We start from the raw sequence: 17,582 nt of genomic DNA, 5'->3' as shown, positions 1-17,582 counted from the left end.
GACAATGCCTCAAAACAGCTTTACAGAACATAAACACAGAACAAAAGGTTATTATAAAGAACAATATACAGATTAATAGAATACCAAAATTTAAGATTAATATCAGATATATTTAAATGTGTTTGTATTTATCCCCAATGGGGAAGTTTGTGGTGACCAAGATGATTGTGGGGAGGAAAAACTCCCCTGAATGGTAAAGGAAGAAACCTTGAGAGGAACCAGACTCAAAGGGGAACCTCATCCTCACGTGGGTTGATTTATTTACTTCAAATTGCGTATAGACTTTTGCACACAACTATGTATGTCAAGTCAGCATGATTATAAATGCACGTATTGTGGGTGCAGTGTTCAGAGTTGAACACGCAGAGGAGGAGTTCCCCAGCCTCCTAAACCCTCCCGATGACTCGGAGCTGTGAAGGAGCAGGAGAAGGCAGAAGAGCGCCATTCAAACTCCACACCACAGCAAAAGGAGCAGCAGCGGCGCCTCCGCCACGCACATCAGCACCATGAGGCGTGAACGCGCGCGTGCACAAAGACATCCCGCTTCTCTGAGCGCGTATCATCAGCGTCACGCACGCGCGTAGTGGATGACTTTATATCATTATTATTTAAAAAAAAATAATTATCTTTGTTCAGACGTATGAACTATGGCGCGCGGTATTTAGATCAGGGTGAAGTACGTTTTTTTTTTTTTTACAGCGTTTAAGTGTTTTAGGCACCGAACTTCAAACTCTGGACAGCGACCACGAACTTTTCCGCTTCGTTTTAGATTCCAATTGAAATTTAAAAACATGGACCGCACGTGGATTTTGCTCGTTATGTCGATCGGCATCTCGATCGCGCACATGTGTGACGGCTGGAAGGCTCGCGCAGGTGGCCGAGACCGGAGAGACGCAGCCGCCGCCTCCGCACGCGCCGTTTTCGAGCAGCTGCAAGGAGCAAGGAGCTTGAACCGAGCTCCTTTAGATCCGGGGCCCGTAAGATACCACCCACATGACTCTGACACCGGGCCGGTGGCTCGTGCTTCTTTACAGGATGAAGACACTGTAGAAGCACGGGAGAAATCCGGGAGAATCCCGAGACAAGCTGGAAACAGAGCGCGAAGCATCAGCACAGCCAACACACCTGAGCGCGCGGACAACAAACCTTCTCATCCAAAGCGCCTGGTTGGGTAAGATTCAGTCCCAGACCGCTTTAATACAGGGTTCTGTAAGTTCAGTGATGATTTCTATCCAGAATGCTCTCGTTAGACCCTACAACAGATTGTTTACTTTACTATTACTAGTACTTTAAGTGGGATGGTAGCTCAGTGGTTAAGGTTCCCCTGAGCAAGGCCCTTAACCTAAGCCTCTATTGCTCAGGTGTATAAACTGAAATAAAAATGTAAGTCACTCTGGATAATAAGTGTGTATGATGTAAATGTGATTTTGCTCAGTCTCTCAGAGTCTTGGACCCTTTGGGTGATCATACTGAAAATAAGGACAGGGAAAAGCTTCTCTCTTTCCATCCTGAAGCCCTGTAGAAAGCTAGAATTACTGCTTATCTTAAAAAAAACCTCCTGTATGACCATTTAACAACCTCTTAAAATGTTCTAGTTAATGAAACACTATGTAGATTAAGGTTAATAAGGTGTCATCTAGCAACATGATTGTTTTTTCTGTTTGTCTGTGTCACTTTTTTTTTAAGAGTTGACAGTTGTTAGAACCTACAATAAAATATTTGCCATTCAGAAAGCATTCCAAGTAAAACCCATTTGGAAAGTTAGAAATAATTTCCCATCCAAATTATTCTTACTTATTCTAAGGGTGCTTGAAACTTTGGGAAACTTTATATTCATATTTTTTTTAATTATGGCTCTTTTAGATCTCACTCATGTTTCACAGATTGTTGGACGCATCTTGAAGGTTTCCACCATTTAAGACAGCTTAAAGACCCCCAAAAATGTTCTATTTCTGTTCAACGCATAGCTATTTTAACATACAAAACACTTAATTGTTGTACGTAGACCCCTACAACAGAGGATTTCCCTGCCAGGGAAATTTGAACCCCTATAAGAAACCATTTACCATCCGGAGAACCCAAATGGTTATTTGTTTAAAGAACCATTTTTGTAAGAGTGAATAGTCTACGAGCTGTTTTTAAGACTGTTGGCATTCATTAAAATGCTGTAGGTGCAAATTCAATGGTGTAGAGAATTCAAGACAATTTAGCACTTAGTTTACTGTTCGTTTAAACACTTAATTCAGTTCTCTAGGTGTTAAACTGCTCATGTGGGCTTTGCTGTTTAGCTACAGAAGTACTGTCATCTATAAATGGCTATAAACTCTAAGAATGAATGGCATGAATGAAATTCTCATCAGAAGATTAGCAATAGCTATAATAATGCTTAAACCTATCAGTGCTGATAAACGTCTATAATTCCCTCTCACAGCAAATCCCTGTTGTTCTATTCAACAGCAAATCCGTATTGTCAACTTATTACAGTGCTCACAGTGTCCAACTTGACTTATATAAACACCGTAAGCGTTAATTCAACACTGGGGATTATGCTGTGCACAGAGGAGGAACGACAAGTATGTGATTCTCACCACAGCAGTAGTACAGAATGAAGCCTGGTGTATTATGAAATTCCCAAACTTATCTTCCCTTGATGGATTTTGCTGGTCTTTTCAGTAAAAACACAGGTGCTAGAAAATGTGTACCTAAAACTAATCTCTTGTTACTTACAGTAGGCTGTTTGCCATCTGCACATGACATTACATGCTAAGTGGACATTGGGTGATGAATGAGGAGTCTGATAAAGCAGCCATCTAATGAACTTCTGGAGAATAGAGTAGTGAGTAGTGGTGAAAAACGTCTACACTGACATTAGATGACTCATTTTAGGTAGATGTTAGAGAGGTAAACGTTGTGGACCTGAGGAATGTCTGAGTGGGTTCTGTTTGTGCTGATCACTTGAGGTCCTGCTCCTGTCTCTATAAAAGACAACGCTTTCAGGGTAATTGCTGAAAAATGAGTGTAGACATATTCTTCTTCTTTTCTAATTTTTATTATTATTATCATTACTTTACAGGCTGTTTTCTTTTTTCAGAACCAAGCTTGTTCTTGGCCAAAATGAGAACATACTCATTTGTGCTTGTTTCTGTTTTAAACTGCTGTCTGTAATCATTACTAAATCTGGTAATGAGTATAAAAATACATTTTTTGTATGATACAAACATGATGGCAGCTACTGCTAGTGTCATTTGGTGTTAACTTTTTGGTATTACTTTCACGTGTCTATTATTTTATTCACATTGAAGCCATTGTGCCTGGCTGTAGAGTACTGCTGGTGAAGTTTGTGCACATGTGGGAATAGGTGTGTGGTGTGTGTGTGTGTGTTACAGTTGATGCACATGTCGTACAGATGTCCTACATGTGGTTCTCCCTTAGAGCCCTGGCACCTTTTTTTGTAGCTGCGGCTTGTGATCAGAAACACCTGTTTCTCTGACGGCCATCCCTCAGTGATGAAAAGATTTTTTTTTTTTTTACGTTAAACAGACCTAACATTAGATTGCATGAAAGTCCTATTTACATTTTTTTTTTTTTTTTTTTAGCAAAGCCTCAGATTTTGACTCCATGTGCTTTGTTGCACAAATAAAGCATTGTACAGTACATTGGAGAAGTGACAGAAACTTGTGTTTATAAGAATTATGGTGTTCTTTATAAATACAGCTTTTGTACCAACAGATTCTCTGCGTGCCATATCAGGACTCGGCATGAACGCTTAAGGGCATCATATATATTATATGTCTAATTTCTATGAGCCCGTTTATGAAAACTAGCGCTTGTATGTGTAATTGGGCCTCTGATGTATGTTTGAAGGTTGTGGTTAGAAAATAGACTTGTTCAACTTTCTAAGAGTTCTACTGATGTCATGTAATGTTACAAGCAAGGAATAAAACACAAAATGTTGTGCTGTTATAGGAAAATAATGTGGAAAAGTCTTGGTGTTGTGATTTAGCCCAATGTAATAGTTCCTGTTACCACAGTGAAGTTGATTATTTTCCAATAACAGCATGTCCTGATGGGTTTTTCATCCAGCAATTTTCCAACATTTGTTTAAAGCACATGAAACATCCTATACAGTAATAGTTATATACAGTCTCTCCCTCACCATTATCTTTTTTTTCTCTGAAAAAAAGTAGCGTGTCATGTTACCCAGAAGCCGCTAAAAAGCCGTACTTTCTGGTATTACTGTTGGAACTTAAAGTTACAGCTATACCTCTAACTGTTTGAAAGAACTGACACAAGAGACTCCATCCAAAATGCTATCGAAATGTGTCCCCAGAAAAACAAACAAAAAAGAAATAATTTTTTGTGGGATGTCCGGTATACACATTGTGTATACGATTACTATTGAACGTTTTACAGCAGTATCAATAGACCCAACCAGAACTATTACCAGAGCTGCTGTTAGACTAATTAACACTTTCAGAACAATCAGAATGGAGCTTTCAGCAGGGCTGAGGTGTGAAAGTAAACTGACATCGTAAAGAAAATCTGACACTTTATCTGTGATTGAGCTAAGAACTGATCTAATAAGCTCATGAACTCATATGTAAAACTGTGAATAGTTAGGGGTTGTGGTGATGGGTGTGGTCCAGGGATGTGGCTTTCCTCACACATCTTGCAAGAATCCATATGACTTTTGTGTGACATCATGTTGGTATACATCATGTTTAGTTTCTCGTGTTCGATATCATGTTCAACGAAGCTTTATATTTGGTGTCAGTTAACCACTGATCCCGTCAACCCACACATCACCGAGTGTGATGAAAATGCCTCACACACTGATGTCATCTTTTCATTGATATCTTTACTTTCATGTCTCAGTTTTCATCTGCACAAAAGACAAGACAGCTTTACACTTTTTTAAAGCATGCCATTGATACTTTATCCGGAGACAAATTTGGTGTGTTTCTCCAAATAACACTAAAAGTCTGTTCAAAGATTTTTTTCCCCTGAGCATTAAAGTTCCCTTTGTGTAATTACAAGATTGAATTTCAGTCCGTGGTATGAAAAAAATAAAGAGGCCATAATGAAACCAGTGTCAAACATTATTGCTTAATTTTATTAACACTTTGCCTTTGCTTATTTAATTATCTATAGTCTTATTATTCATCTTCAGTAACTAATGTGAGTGTCTTGATGACACATTTACTGTGAGGCTGTTCACTGTTTCTGACTCATTCTTGTTGGTTGGTATGTTACAGTACATGTTATTGCTTAATAGGACATGGTGTTATTTCTGTCTGTCTACAGAACCATGTAAACCATTACCTATAGGTCAAATGTGTAGAATGAACTTCCATCGTCATATCAGGGTCCATAGGAACTGACAGAACTGACACACCAGCAATGAAAAAAAGAAAAAGAAAATGAACAATTTGTAATCAGTGTCAGAAAAGTAAAAAGGTCGACAGTGGTCCAAAAAACAGAGTCAACATGAAAACAAGAAGATATCCCAATACACAAAAATGCAGAAAACATTATAACTAAAAAGATAAGAAACAGCGATTGATTAAAAGCACACACATAGACAAACTGAGACAAAATTGAGGAGTAACACAGAACTGGTGAACACAATCACTTAACAAACCAATGACAGGACATAGGTGGTGAGAATACTAGGACAAAAAACAAACAAACAAATATTAACACATTGCATTCATTGTAACAGGATTGGTGAGGTAAAGAGGGAAGGAGTGACATAACGTAGCGACATACAGGGGGCATTCATAAAATAACACATTTTATGATAAGTATATTATTAATCAAAAGTAGAATCTTTGAAATATTGAAACGAATTTCAGAGTTTCTTTTTATTTGGTTCATCTCACATTTTGCTTTAACTACAGTCTGCAGTCGAGCTGGCATGGACTCCACAAGTTTGTGCAGAACCTTATGATAGATTTAGATCAAATTTATCTGAGTGACATCTGAACACGCTTCAGTGTTCACTGCAGGACATAGAAATAGTGTAGAATCATGGAATATTAAATATTACAGTTATGGAATATTAACTTTTTTTTGCAAAAAATAATTACAATTTTATAAAACAATATTAATTCAAGTCCGACACATTTAAAAAGATATTTTGATAAAAGTTAACAGGTTTGCTTTGTCTGTTAAATGTGAAAAACTCTTTTGTTTCACATTATAGTAGCGCACGTGTCTTTCTAACATTACGCCAGGACTGGACTTAATATTGAATACTCTATGTTTGAGAAGAAAGCTAACATTGTAGTGAAACTTCACAGTATCTCTATAAGCACTGGGTGATTTTCAGACCCTGTGGTTGTTATCTTCTGCCAAAATTTTAGATACCCTCAGTATTTATTTTCACACTGATCCCAGTGTATAACAGGCAGTGTGGAACCACAGTGTTGGCTAGAGTTACAGAACCAGCTTGAACTTGTTACTGAATCACTCACAATTTAAGTGTAATTATTTGACATATTTCTGTAGGGGTTTTTGCCACATTAGAGCATGATGAAATGATAGTGGCTTGCTTAATGAAAATCTCTGGAAATTGAAAGTCTTTGCATGGGTCTTGAAGGAGCATTAAAGCAATGGCAATGAGTACTTTTGTACTCATGAGTACTTTTTTCTATCTGAAGTGGAGCATGCTGCTAACACACTGCATGGTGCTAATAGAGATGATGTTTTTGCTCCTGCAGGCCACATGTGTGTGGGGGTCAGCAGTGCTGTTCAGGATGGGCTGTTGCACCTGGAACAAACCGCTGCATCAAACGTAAGTCAAACATTTTTTTTCATGATCTGCCCTGTAGCAGCAATCAGCAAAGCACATGACAACATGAGAGATACTCACAGTTCATCATGGTCTTCACTGTAAACAACAGTAAAAACCAAGCCAACGTGGTGCGAGTGTTTCAGTGAATCTCTCTGTCTTGTGCGGAATCTTTTCAGGCTCCATATCCAGCAAGCAATGATAAGTTTGAGGATAATTATAAATACACAAAGGGGCAGATAAAGCAGCAAAGCATGGAGAAAGTCACTTGGAAGAAAAGGCAGTTCACTGAAGGGGAAAGGACATCAGATCAGAAAGATATATATTTGGTAGTGGATACTAGTACTTTGTTTTGTGTTGTCATTATCTATGAATATTTTGACTTGTGATTTTACAATTGTTGGTTTGAAATACAAAACAAGAAGGCAGGAATTTTGGTGCCCACCATAAACAAAGACAAACCCCAAAGAAAAAAAAAATAATATAACTTCTTGTTTACTCACATAGGTTAGGGTTTATTCTGTCTTCTCTGGATATTTTAGCTAGCAATCCTGCTACTTTTAAATATAGATGAATGTTATATATGTTATATAAGGTTATACATGTTTCTCATAAATGTTATGAGGTAACCACACATCAGTTCATGAGAACCCACATATCTATTGGTCTGTCTAACGTCCTGTAAGTTCCACCCTATAGGTCAGATTCATGTAAACCAGGTTTAAGAGAGACATTCGGCAGAACAACCAACAATCCAGCCTTCATGATGATAGATCATTACAGTATGTTTACAGCTATAGTGCTGATGGTGTTGTGGAATACCATACAATTGCATATGCGATCTTGTAAACCATGGTTTTGCCACTGCAGACTGGTGAGCATGCAAACATCCTGCTGGATTATGGTACAAAAGAAGTATTTTTTCCCCCACTTTCATAATGTTCGTCTTAGGGCACGAATTTCCAGCCCTCAGCATCTGGTTTACACAGTTCTCCTGACAGAGGTGCTTAATTATGGGTGTAACTCCACTTTTATTTGGCCACAGTGATACTGGATACTGAAATTGCCACATAATTAAAAACAAAAAGGGCAAATAATGCAGCAGGACTAAAAAATAGTGGTTCGCTGTTGAGATGCAGCTGCAACTCAATTATTGCATTCTTTTTGTTTGTTACTTAAAAAAATGCCCTTTACAGGAAGATTATCCACGTACATTAGAACATCTGCTTCAGGTTCATTTCAGAATTACTGTATCTAATACTCAACAATACTTTATTGTGACTACGTTATAAAGCAGGACATTTCAAATCAGGGACAGATAGTTATATAGTAGTTACTGTTAAAAATAGCTATAATTCTGGGTGTGGCATAATCAAAATGAATCTTTTGAGCTATTAGATTTATCAATGACATTTTTATGTTTCTCCAGATCTGAACCCCAAAATGAAAGGTTTCAGAAAACTTTTGCTAGGGTTATCTTTAAGTTTTACAAGCACAGACATTGAGGAAAGCCTCAATTATAACTGCCCCGTGTGCAGGGTTGGTGTGGTAGAAAAGTTTTTTTTTTTTTCATTTTGCTGTGACTTAACTTTAGCTTTTTACACACATACAGGGTTCTACATTAACATTTTAATTTGTAGTATAAATCATATTTCATTTAATTCTAAACTCTGATTGTTAAATAGTAGAAATGGTAACACTTCATAAAGCTTGAGCCTATACTGTAGCTATATATATAGAGAGAATAGGAGATAAGGAGATAATATACAGACACATATCATATATGTTTCAGTTATTATTGGACAGGCATAGCATCTGTTATATACTGTAAATGCATAACAGTTATAAAGCATTGTGATTCTTGTATTATGATTGAAGGGTCTGTATTTTGTGAGGGTGCAAATAAAATGCCTATACAAAATACACATGCTTTTAGGAAGCATATAATCTTCTAATCGGACTCACAGAGATGGTAGCGTGACTGCAATGACTATCAGGATTGGCTTGCAAGCTCATTCTTCTCTCTACATGTGGCCTCTCTTTAGTACCTGGCTTTGACCCAGGTGGGAGCATAACACACCATGACTGACTAAATCAGTAAAACAAGTGCCACTGTGCCTGGCCTCAAACATGTCGGAGACCTTAACTCAGAGTGACATACACACACCACAGATTGGCAGTGAGGACAACTCTGGGGGGTTCGATTTGGAAGTAAATCTACTAAAGAAAATATTCACAGTGGGGGATGCATATTTTGTGTGTTACACATTTATGTGTTGCTCCAAAACTATACTGATGTATGCTATAGATGTATGCCCAATCAAGCATTTCATATGTTTATATACACGCACACTACAGGACGTGGGGGAGAGAAAACACACTCACAGTGGGGGAAAGAAAAAGAACAGGCTGACATTTGTAAAAACATTTAATACAACCTGCCTCCCAGAACCCTTTATTCCTCTATGACGGAGTTGTGATTTTAAAGCTGTCAGTGGCAAGCTTTTCTCATTAGGGAGGAACTGATGCCTAGGGCTATGGTTGAGTAACAGTGTCATACCTCCATGATTCATGTTGTGACTAAGCTCAGATTAACCACACACACACACACACACATACACACACACACACACACACACACACACACACACAAACACGCAGGTATGTAATAGTTTTACAACAGGAAGAATCTACATGCAGATGTTATGGGGCTCAACTTTGGATGGGATCACTGAAAGTCTTTTAGAGATCAGGTTCAAGAACCGATGCATGACAGGCACAATCATTCAGGAAAACATAATACATCCCTCGATTCAATGTTGGATTTGTCCCAGATGAACGCAGGTGTGAGAATGATCATAATTACCCTACTTTTCCAACCCCCCTCCATGTGTTCAGAGAACATTCCCTTAAACTGTTTTTCTTTCAGTAAGGACTGCTTCTTCTTTGTAATAGTGAGAATTTCCTTTTCATTTTACACTCTACCATAAACAGAAAACTTCAATACAATTGCATACAAGAACCTCCTGGTTTGATTTATTTGTTTGTTTACTTCTAGCCTGGTTTAATCCAATCTGGTATTTATATAGAACGTCTCTCTCTTACGTCTCATGTGAAGCACTTCCTTATAGTTGTTTCTGTCCAATTAAAAACAGACCACACTCTTGGCTTTACTTATGCTCAATAAACTGTTTATCTTCATGCTTAATTTTAAGGAACACTGAATGGTGTTGGATTAATTTGGAAAATTCAGGCCTTTTCGTGATCAGGAGAGAGAAGCTGCAAGGTTTCCTCGTTCTGCTGTACACACTGAGATTGGCGCCCGTGTGTCTCAGAAGTTTGTGATGACACACAGTCAGATAATAGCAAAACATTTCTGCCCTTAGCAGGTTCCCCACGCTGGTAATAGATTACAGAGCAATGATCAGTACCTTCTGCTGCTCTGCATTGTCCCACATGCATACCTCAAAGATTTGCACTTCCTAAAACACAGTTCTTTAAAACAGCCTTGTGTCAGTCTGTATTTTTTTAAATAAATACTGTAGATTTGTACCTAAGGACTGCTGCTCTAATCCTAAACACTGTCCGGTGCTTGTTGCAAGAATCACATTCACAAAATGACCTTTCAGCACACTTCATCATGATCTTTTTGTCTTTACTCTTCTACTTTTGTATACTGTAATGAATTGTAATCCCATTAAGTCTCCCAGAAGAGAATTAGTTCCCCTATGTGTCTGTTTGCTCCCAAGGTAACTTTTTCATATTGTCTGACATTCGTCTTTGTCTTATCCAGATCAGGAAATTTGGGACATTGTGTCATAAATAGCATGCTTGACATCCAGAATTAGGAGTGGGCTTTATGGTGATATGATACTGATATTTAGGAAAATTATGTAACAATAATTATATCATGTCACTTAATTTTCATGTTTTGCTGTTTGTTAGATATATATATCATGAAGTATATTGGGTTTTCAAGCATTGTGACAGGACTGCATATGATGTTTTCCGTATAATTCAATATTTGCATAGTGATTTTAACAATACATATGGTCTCATATCTGCTACAAGTTCACAAAGTTGACAGCCGATGCATAATTGCTTGGTACCAGTGGGGGCAGCGGACCAATGCTTAAGACTCTGCCCTAGTTAGCAAGGCCCTTATGCATCATCTAACTGCATCATCATGTCTCAGATACAGATCACTTCTCCTAAATGAAAAGGCAAATGTAGGCCATATATTAAGTCTTATTTTGCCAGCTCCTGGTTTAATTGGATTAAAAGCTTATGATGTCACTCATTAATCGGATGTGGAAAAGATGACGAATGAAGAATTGCTACAGTTAAGTTGTTTGTTTCTTTATCTAGAATCTAACACATAAGTAACTATAAAGTTTTTATTTAGCCTCTTTCAATATATTTTATAATCACAGAATCTTAGAAGAAGCTCATAATATTAACCTCGTTGTTGTTCTTTCATTTTAAACTTTCATTTATTTATTTATTTATTTTTTTAAAGTCTCTCCGTCCGTCCGTCTGTCTGTTCATCCATCTGTCCGTCCCACCGTCTATCTATCTATCTATCTATCTATCTATCTATCTATCTATCTATCTATCTATCTATCTATCTATCTATCTATCTATCTATCTTTTCTGTGTCTGCATCTGTCTGCTCTTCTGAGCTGTTTTTCTTTGACTTCTCTGTGTCTGTATCTCAACCAGAGTAAAAGTTCTATCAAATGTTACACAGAAGAAAAGTGTATAAAAGCACTCAGAAATTAAAAAGTAAAATATTATCTAAATTAATACATTTAAGCATAAAAACAATGTCTATATTTGTAATCCCTTGATTTATAATCTAGAGACGTTTTAAGACGTTTGTTTAACTACCTAAAGTGATATCTTAGGAAAGATTAGGGAAAGTGTCATCTCTGTGTTTTCTTTAAGCTGAAGTGTCAGACAGAAAAATAGAATTAGTCATTTATTATTTTGGCTGTTTGTCAGAATTAGGCTATAAAGACATCCCGAGTGTTTTCCCATAATGCAATTCATCTCTGATTTGTCTTGTTAATAATTACTCAACACCTACCAGTTGTACAAACCTTACTAAATCTATAAAATCACAGCATGACACCAGCCATGTTTCTGTTTCATGACTTTCTTAAAGACTAGATACAGTATAGGTCAAAGTATTAGATAATACACAGTATATTAATTTGTGCATATTTGTGCATGATTTAAAGAGGATGGGGGGTTAAGATATAAAGAACACACAGAGTCAAGTTTCCTAAAATATTGGTTTGTGAGCGCTGCACTGAATGAAACGCTTTTGCTAAGTGTGTTCTGTATGATTTGACATGAAATACTGTAAAGAAAATTAAAGTTTCTGATCCCCAGCACCATGAAATTCCACTATGAAACAGCATTCAACTGTTAGTTGGAAAATGTTAAAGTTAGTGAGGTAAGGGTGCTTGGATCATGACCTCTAACCGTGTGTATGTATGCGAGAGAGCAGCAAAGTACAAATTTAACAACTTTTAAGCTTCATCACCATGTGTTTACCAGCTGGTTGTGTGTCAGCGTGTTAGCACTTGGACGTCAAATCCATTAGCAGTACTGTTGGCTGTGATGCTTAACAGTTTTATGAAGATTTTTCAAGTGGAATCCAGAAACCTTTCATAGCCTGAATGCATTAAAAATGCTGAATATTAGAGACGGGAAAAATCTAGTGTGGTACCGTTCTTGCTGCGTTGTAGAACACACTTCCTGTGACCTGTGGAAAGTCATTAAAACAGGTCTGCCTCTGCTGTAAGGTTATTGAGTTGCCGTTGAGGTAATTTGCTACACCAATGGTCATGGAGACCTTTCAATTCTTTACTAGGCCTGGGTGGCTTAAGACCAGGGTTATGCAGTTCACAGTGCAGGGGCATAACTCTTCCTGACAGAGGAAGAGTTTTATGGGCCATCAGACACAGCCTGAAATTAATACACACCATAGCGTGGGCTCAATGTTACCCACACCAAGGCAGATTTCAGTTAGCAATACAATCAACATTGCCTCCAAACTGAATTAGGTCAGTTTTGCATATAAATGCTTGATCATAGTTACAGTCATTTTGAGTTTAATACAATATAAAACTAAATTCTGACAGATTAAACTGTGTAGCAGTGTGTACCTGTCCTATGTCTGTCTACAAAGAGCAGCTCATTTACAAATTTAAGAAAACCGGAACCCTAGATACAGTCAGGCACATTTTGAAACTTCAGGCATTTGTATATCAAACTTCTGTGATGACTAGACCTGATATTAGCCTGTTGCAACTCTGTGTTTTGCGTCATTCACTGTGGATAGTGGAAAAGCTAAAAAAAATGAGTGAACAGCTCCGGTCACCAATAATTAATCAAAGGCCTGAGCATGCAGTCTGCATACAGCACAGATTGAGTAGTAGTATCTTCCTAGTGTGCACACAGCAATAAATCGCAAACACAGTAATGCCTCGCTGCCATATGGAGATCATTCGTACTTCTTGCTGCTCTCCTGAGATTGGCTGCTTCAGAGTGTTGGGTGTAACACAACAAAGAAGAACCTCTCCTTCAAAGCATTTTATCACGTAGTATGCTAGTTCTCAGTTAGATGGAATTAGAGGTGAAGGGTTGTACTGGTGACCCAATTCAGTGGTAGCCATGGTATTGACACGGGTTGCTGTAAGATTATATTCCCCATAAGCTTTCAACAAGACCTGAAGACAGAACGTAAAATACAATACGAGATTTAAATGGTATGCTGAACAGTAAAAGTAAAAAGTGCTGTGGTGTATTTTTAGTAGTGTCTGATCTGTACTGTAGTCCCTTGTTTCTACAGTACACCATTCACTTCCTTCTTTCTGAATACTTTCTTACGATTTATTTCCATTTCTAGTTGATAATCAAGCTTTTTATTTATATTTCATGACTAATGCTTCTCTCTCTTCCTTATTATAAATTAATTGTCTCATTCTTGATACCAGTTTGCTTAAGAAGGCTCTGATTTTCTCCATTTGGCCTACTAACGGTTTCTGGCACACCCAAGTCTCTTGTTGAAAGTGATTATTTTATATGATGACTTCCACTCAGTCATGGTCAGTGCTGAAGAGTCATTTCTGGGCTGCTTACAATATCTATAGACAGTTGACAAATTGAAGGAAACAAATCAACATTCAGTGTTTAAATTACTTTCACACCATTGAGGTATAAAGCCACAAGAACAGCATCAGTGTGTCTTGGCATAGATTCTCCGAGTCTTTGGGAGGGTACAGGAAGGAGGAATACCATCCCAAAGATTTTTTCAGTTGGTGTTGTAATGATGGTAGTGGAGTGTTGTTCAACATGTCAGTCCAAAATCTCCCTTCTCACCAGTTCTTCCTTTAATGCTTTACATGACGATCCTTACATTTTTCACTGTAGAAATATGTTTAGTGTACATGTTATACTGTATCTATCCATAATATATCTTATATTGGTAATAATATCTTTTTTCTTTGTTTTTCTGACTATTTTTTCATGAAATTCCTGCTTAAACTAGGTCAGATGAATTATTCCTGTGTAGACCTTGATCAAAAGCCTCAAATGTAGGTCAATTACGGTGTTAATTACAGCTTAGTGTAAGTACTGGCATAAAATGTCAGGGATTTTGTAGAAGGGGTTTTGTGCTATGATACACCGTGTATCCTGACTGGAATCTGCCCATGATTGTGCTTCCTGTAAAGGCTATTTAGTTCAAACATTACATTGATGAATTTCCAGGGTTTTGCAATCTGAAGTAAGCAGATATGAAACATTTGTGGCCATCAGAAAGCTCACCAATTTTTCCATTTATTAACTGACCTATTATGTTCTAAATGAAAAGAAATGGAGTGTGAGTGCATCATGCTCACTCTTTGGACCACTGCATCGCTTCTCCTCTCCACCCATGACTAGACATCCTGCCTCCAATATAATTATTACGACAGTGGCTATGCTGAGAAAAAATGCATTTTTTTTGTCTTTACAGATGTTTTTTTTTTTATTTTTTATTATACCCCACTGTCAAGGAGAGCACATTTTTTACCGAATGAAAGGTATGCGGAGCAATTAATTTTAATGATGTGCAGGACAAGTCAGCATGACAGCAATTATTGCAACATTATTGGGCCAAACTGCTTGTGGAAGCAGTGACAGTGCAGGAAACACTAACACACCCAACACACTACAATGAGAGCAGTGTATTCATGGTGTCAAAGGCCAGCTGCTCCCATCTTTAGTCATATGATTTAAGGTAGTGACCACTTTAATGTAATGGAGGCATTAATTAGATCCATGCTGCTGTACCACTATTGGATACCAAGTTTACTTACACTTAAGATGCGTTGTTTGGTTTTTATGTCATTTTTGACTGGCCCACGCACTGACATAACAAATGTATGATTTGATTTTAGACCTATAATTTTTTTTGGGATATTTTGGACCTTATATTGGAAATTCAAAGTATGATTACGATTCAACACAGCACAAGCTTAAATCGTTTTGACTAAAGTAAAAATAATCAAGGTCTTTGAATAGTATAAGATTTCTGGACATATGATTTCTTCATGATGAACGCATTGAAAAACTTGTTTTCGGTGTCAGTGCTCCCACTCCAGACTACAGAAAAGAGCGCTTCATGAAATAGCTATATACTGAAGAAAAAGTAAAAAATCTTTTTCCCCACATGGAGTCTTTATCAACATGTCAATTTGATGACTTATATGTGATACATGATATATGATGTCAATCCGATGATATATGATAAATATTATATGAGGTTATATCTTCTGGTCCTATTATAGAAGGTAAAAGTTGGTGTAAACTTTCCATGTAGATGCATGCACAGTCTGTAAGAAATTACTGACACGATGGCTTTGGATGGGACTGAAACAACATATAAAATCCAAAGACAGTTTAAGATTCCAGAAGAATGTAAGCTGAATGTAAAGGGAATGTGAAAAGTGTTGTAGATCAAGTATTGTCGGATTTAACCCAACTTTTGTTATGTCATAAAAGTCATAACAGTTCATAACGAAACTTCCTACGAGTAAAAATGTTGGATTAGCGGGACCGCTTGTCAAATAGAATGTTTTACTTCATCAGTGTTGAGGCTTCTTGCTGTAAAAGTATTTATTTATAGCAATAAATGTGTAAATGCTGCATGTATTGAGGCTTATACACTCAGTTTTTTAAAGTTTGCAACAGTGATCCCACAATAAATTACAAGTTGAAAAAGTGATTTAGTTTTTTAATATTATTATTATTATTTTTATGATTCTACAAAGCTGAATCATATTTTCTGGTCTGCTTACTGCATCTACAGACAAATGAAAGGAAAAAAGAAACCACATTTAATTTTTTCGTATGTTTGGCTTATGCAAGGCAACAGAACAGCTTCAGTGCAACTTGGCGTAGATTGTACACATATCTGCAGCTGTACTGGAGGGATGCACATCTTTTTTAGTTTATTCCACCTGTTATTGTCTAACACATGGGAGCAAAATTTCCCACAGGTGTGCAGTTGGGTTCTGATATACAGTAACATTCTTCTATACAGGCTCGTGGAGAACATAGAGCCTTTCCCAAGGGATGCAGTGGCATATCCATCACAGGGCACAAATGCATACACCCAACTTGGAGATTCCAATTAGCTCACAACAAATCTTTTTGGACTGTGGGGTGGTTGGAGGTTAGAGGTGTTGGAATGAAAGCCCCAAAGCACAGGGAGAACATGTAAACTTTGAACTCATGCATTACACCCCCACCTGCAGAGGTGTAAGGTATATAAATGCTGAAATATAAATTGGAGAAGTTGCATCTGATTTGATCATATTGAGGGTTGATTCTTGCTTTCTTAAAATCACAGGAGGAGAACAGGCTGACAGAATCAGGGAAGACCCAGAACTATCTTGCTCTCCCTACTAGGCCAACTTTGGACTGAAAAAAGTTCAAGGCCTGCATGACAATAACAGGAAAGCCAGCAGGCCATGCAGTCACTCTCCCAGAAGAGCTAGAGGAAGCTTTTGGGCTTGTAATCTGTCAGTGTCTCCCAGCATCTGTGTCAATAGCATTCCTGTGCTGTTGACAGAGCGTCGCTGTTTGCTTTAGTCCCCAGAGAGCAGTGGCCTGATTTACTGTTTGAGGACAATGTAATAAATTCTGGGTTGCCATCCAGCACACACAGGCTCTTCACAAGCCAGAGAGCCTTGTTTAGATTGCATGGCATGCTACAGGCCCTTCTGGACCACGTTAAAGTAGCCAGGCTGCCGGCTCGAAGGCTGCACGGATTGTTTTTCAGCCAGCCGTGACCACGGGGTTACCTCATGCTGACTGTGTTCACTGGCAATCGATAAATAATGTTTGTGAATAAATCACTTGGACCTCTGGTGGGTGGGGAATGCTCACGTTTATTTAGAAAAACACAGACCTTTATGAAAACATAAAATATATGTGTGATACAGAATGAAATATTTATTGTTGTAATTAAAGAAGTGCTTCGGGATGTAGGCATGCTCTCTGTAAAGTGATTGCTTTCTAATATTTGCTGTGTCGCAGGGGTACATTTAAACCTGCTGTTTGGCTCTTGAATCATCTGAATAAATGATTCAATGAATAAATCACTACATGTTTAAACTCAAAGATTTAAGGAGAAATACCAGAACAAAAAAATACTGTATCAGTGTGTCCTGAAATTAGCAGAATGGTTTTTTAAATAACATGTAAGGAATCAAATATAATGGGATGTGCT

At 37.6% G+C, this 17,582-nt stretch overlaps 1 protein-coding gene across 1 annotated transcript in view; it reads left to right on the top strand.

Annotated features, from left to right (window-relative positions):
• Positions 1-448: 448 nt before the first annotated feature.
• The window catches only part of LOC132852245 (latent-transforming growth factor beta-binding protein 2-like), a 103,269-nt gene continuing 86,135 nt past the window's right edge, over positions 449-17,582 (top strand). Inside the window, exons 1-2 of the mRNA XM_060879325.1 lie at positions 449-1,171; positions 6,723-6,796. Coding sequence (XP_060735308.1) covers positions 792-1,171; positions 6,723-6,796 — 454 coding nt within the window. The 5' untranslated portion in view covers positions 449-791. The remainder of the gene's footprint in view (positions 1,172-6,722; positions 6,797-17,582) is intronic.

This window comes from Tachysurus vachellii, chromosome 10 (genome assembly GCF_030014155.1).
Source record: "Tachysurus vachellii isolate PV-2020 chromosome 10, HZAU_Pvac_v1, whole genome shotgun sequence".
NCBI lineage: Eukaryota > Metazoa > Chordata > Actinopteri > Siluriformes > Bagridae > Tachysurus > Tachysurus vachellii.
Note: the sequence above shows the minus strand (reverse complement) of the source record. Positions and strands in the feature narration are given on the sequence as shown.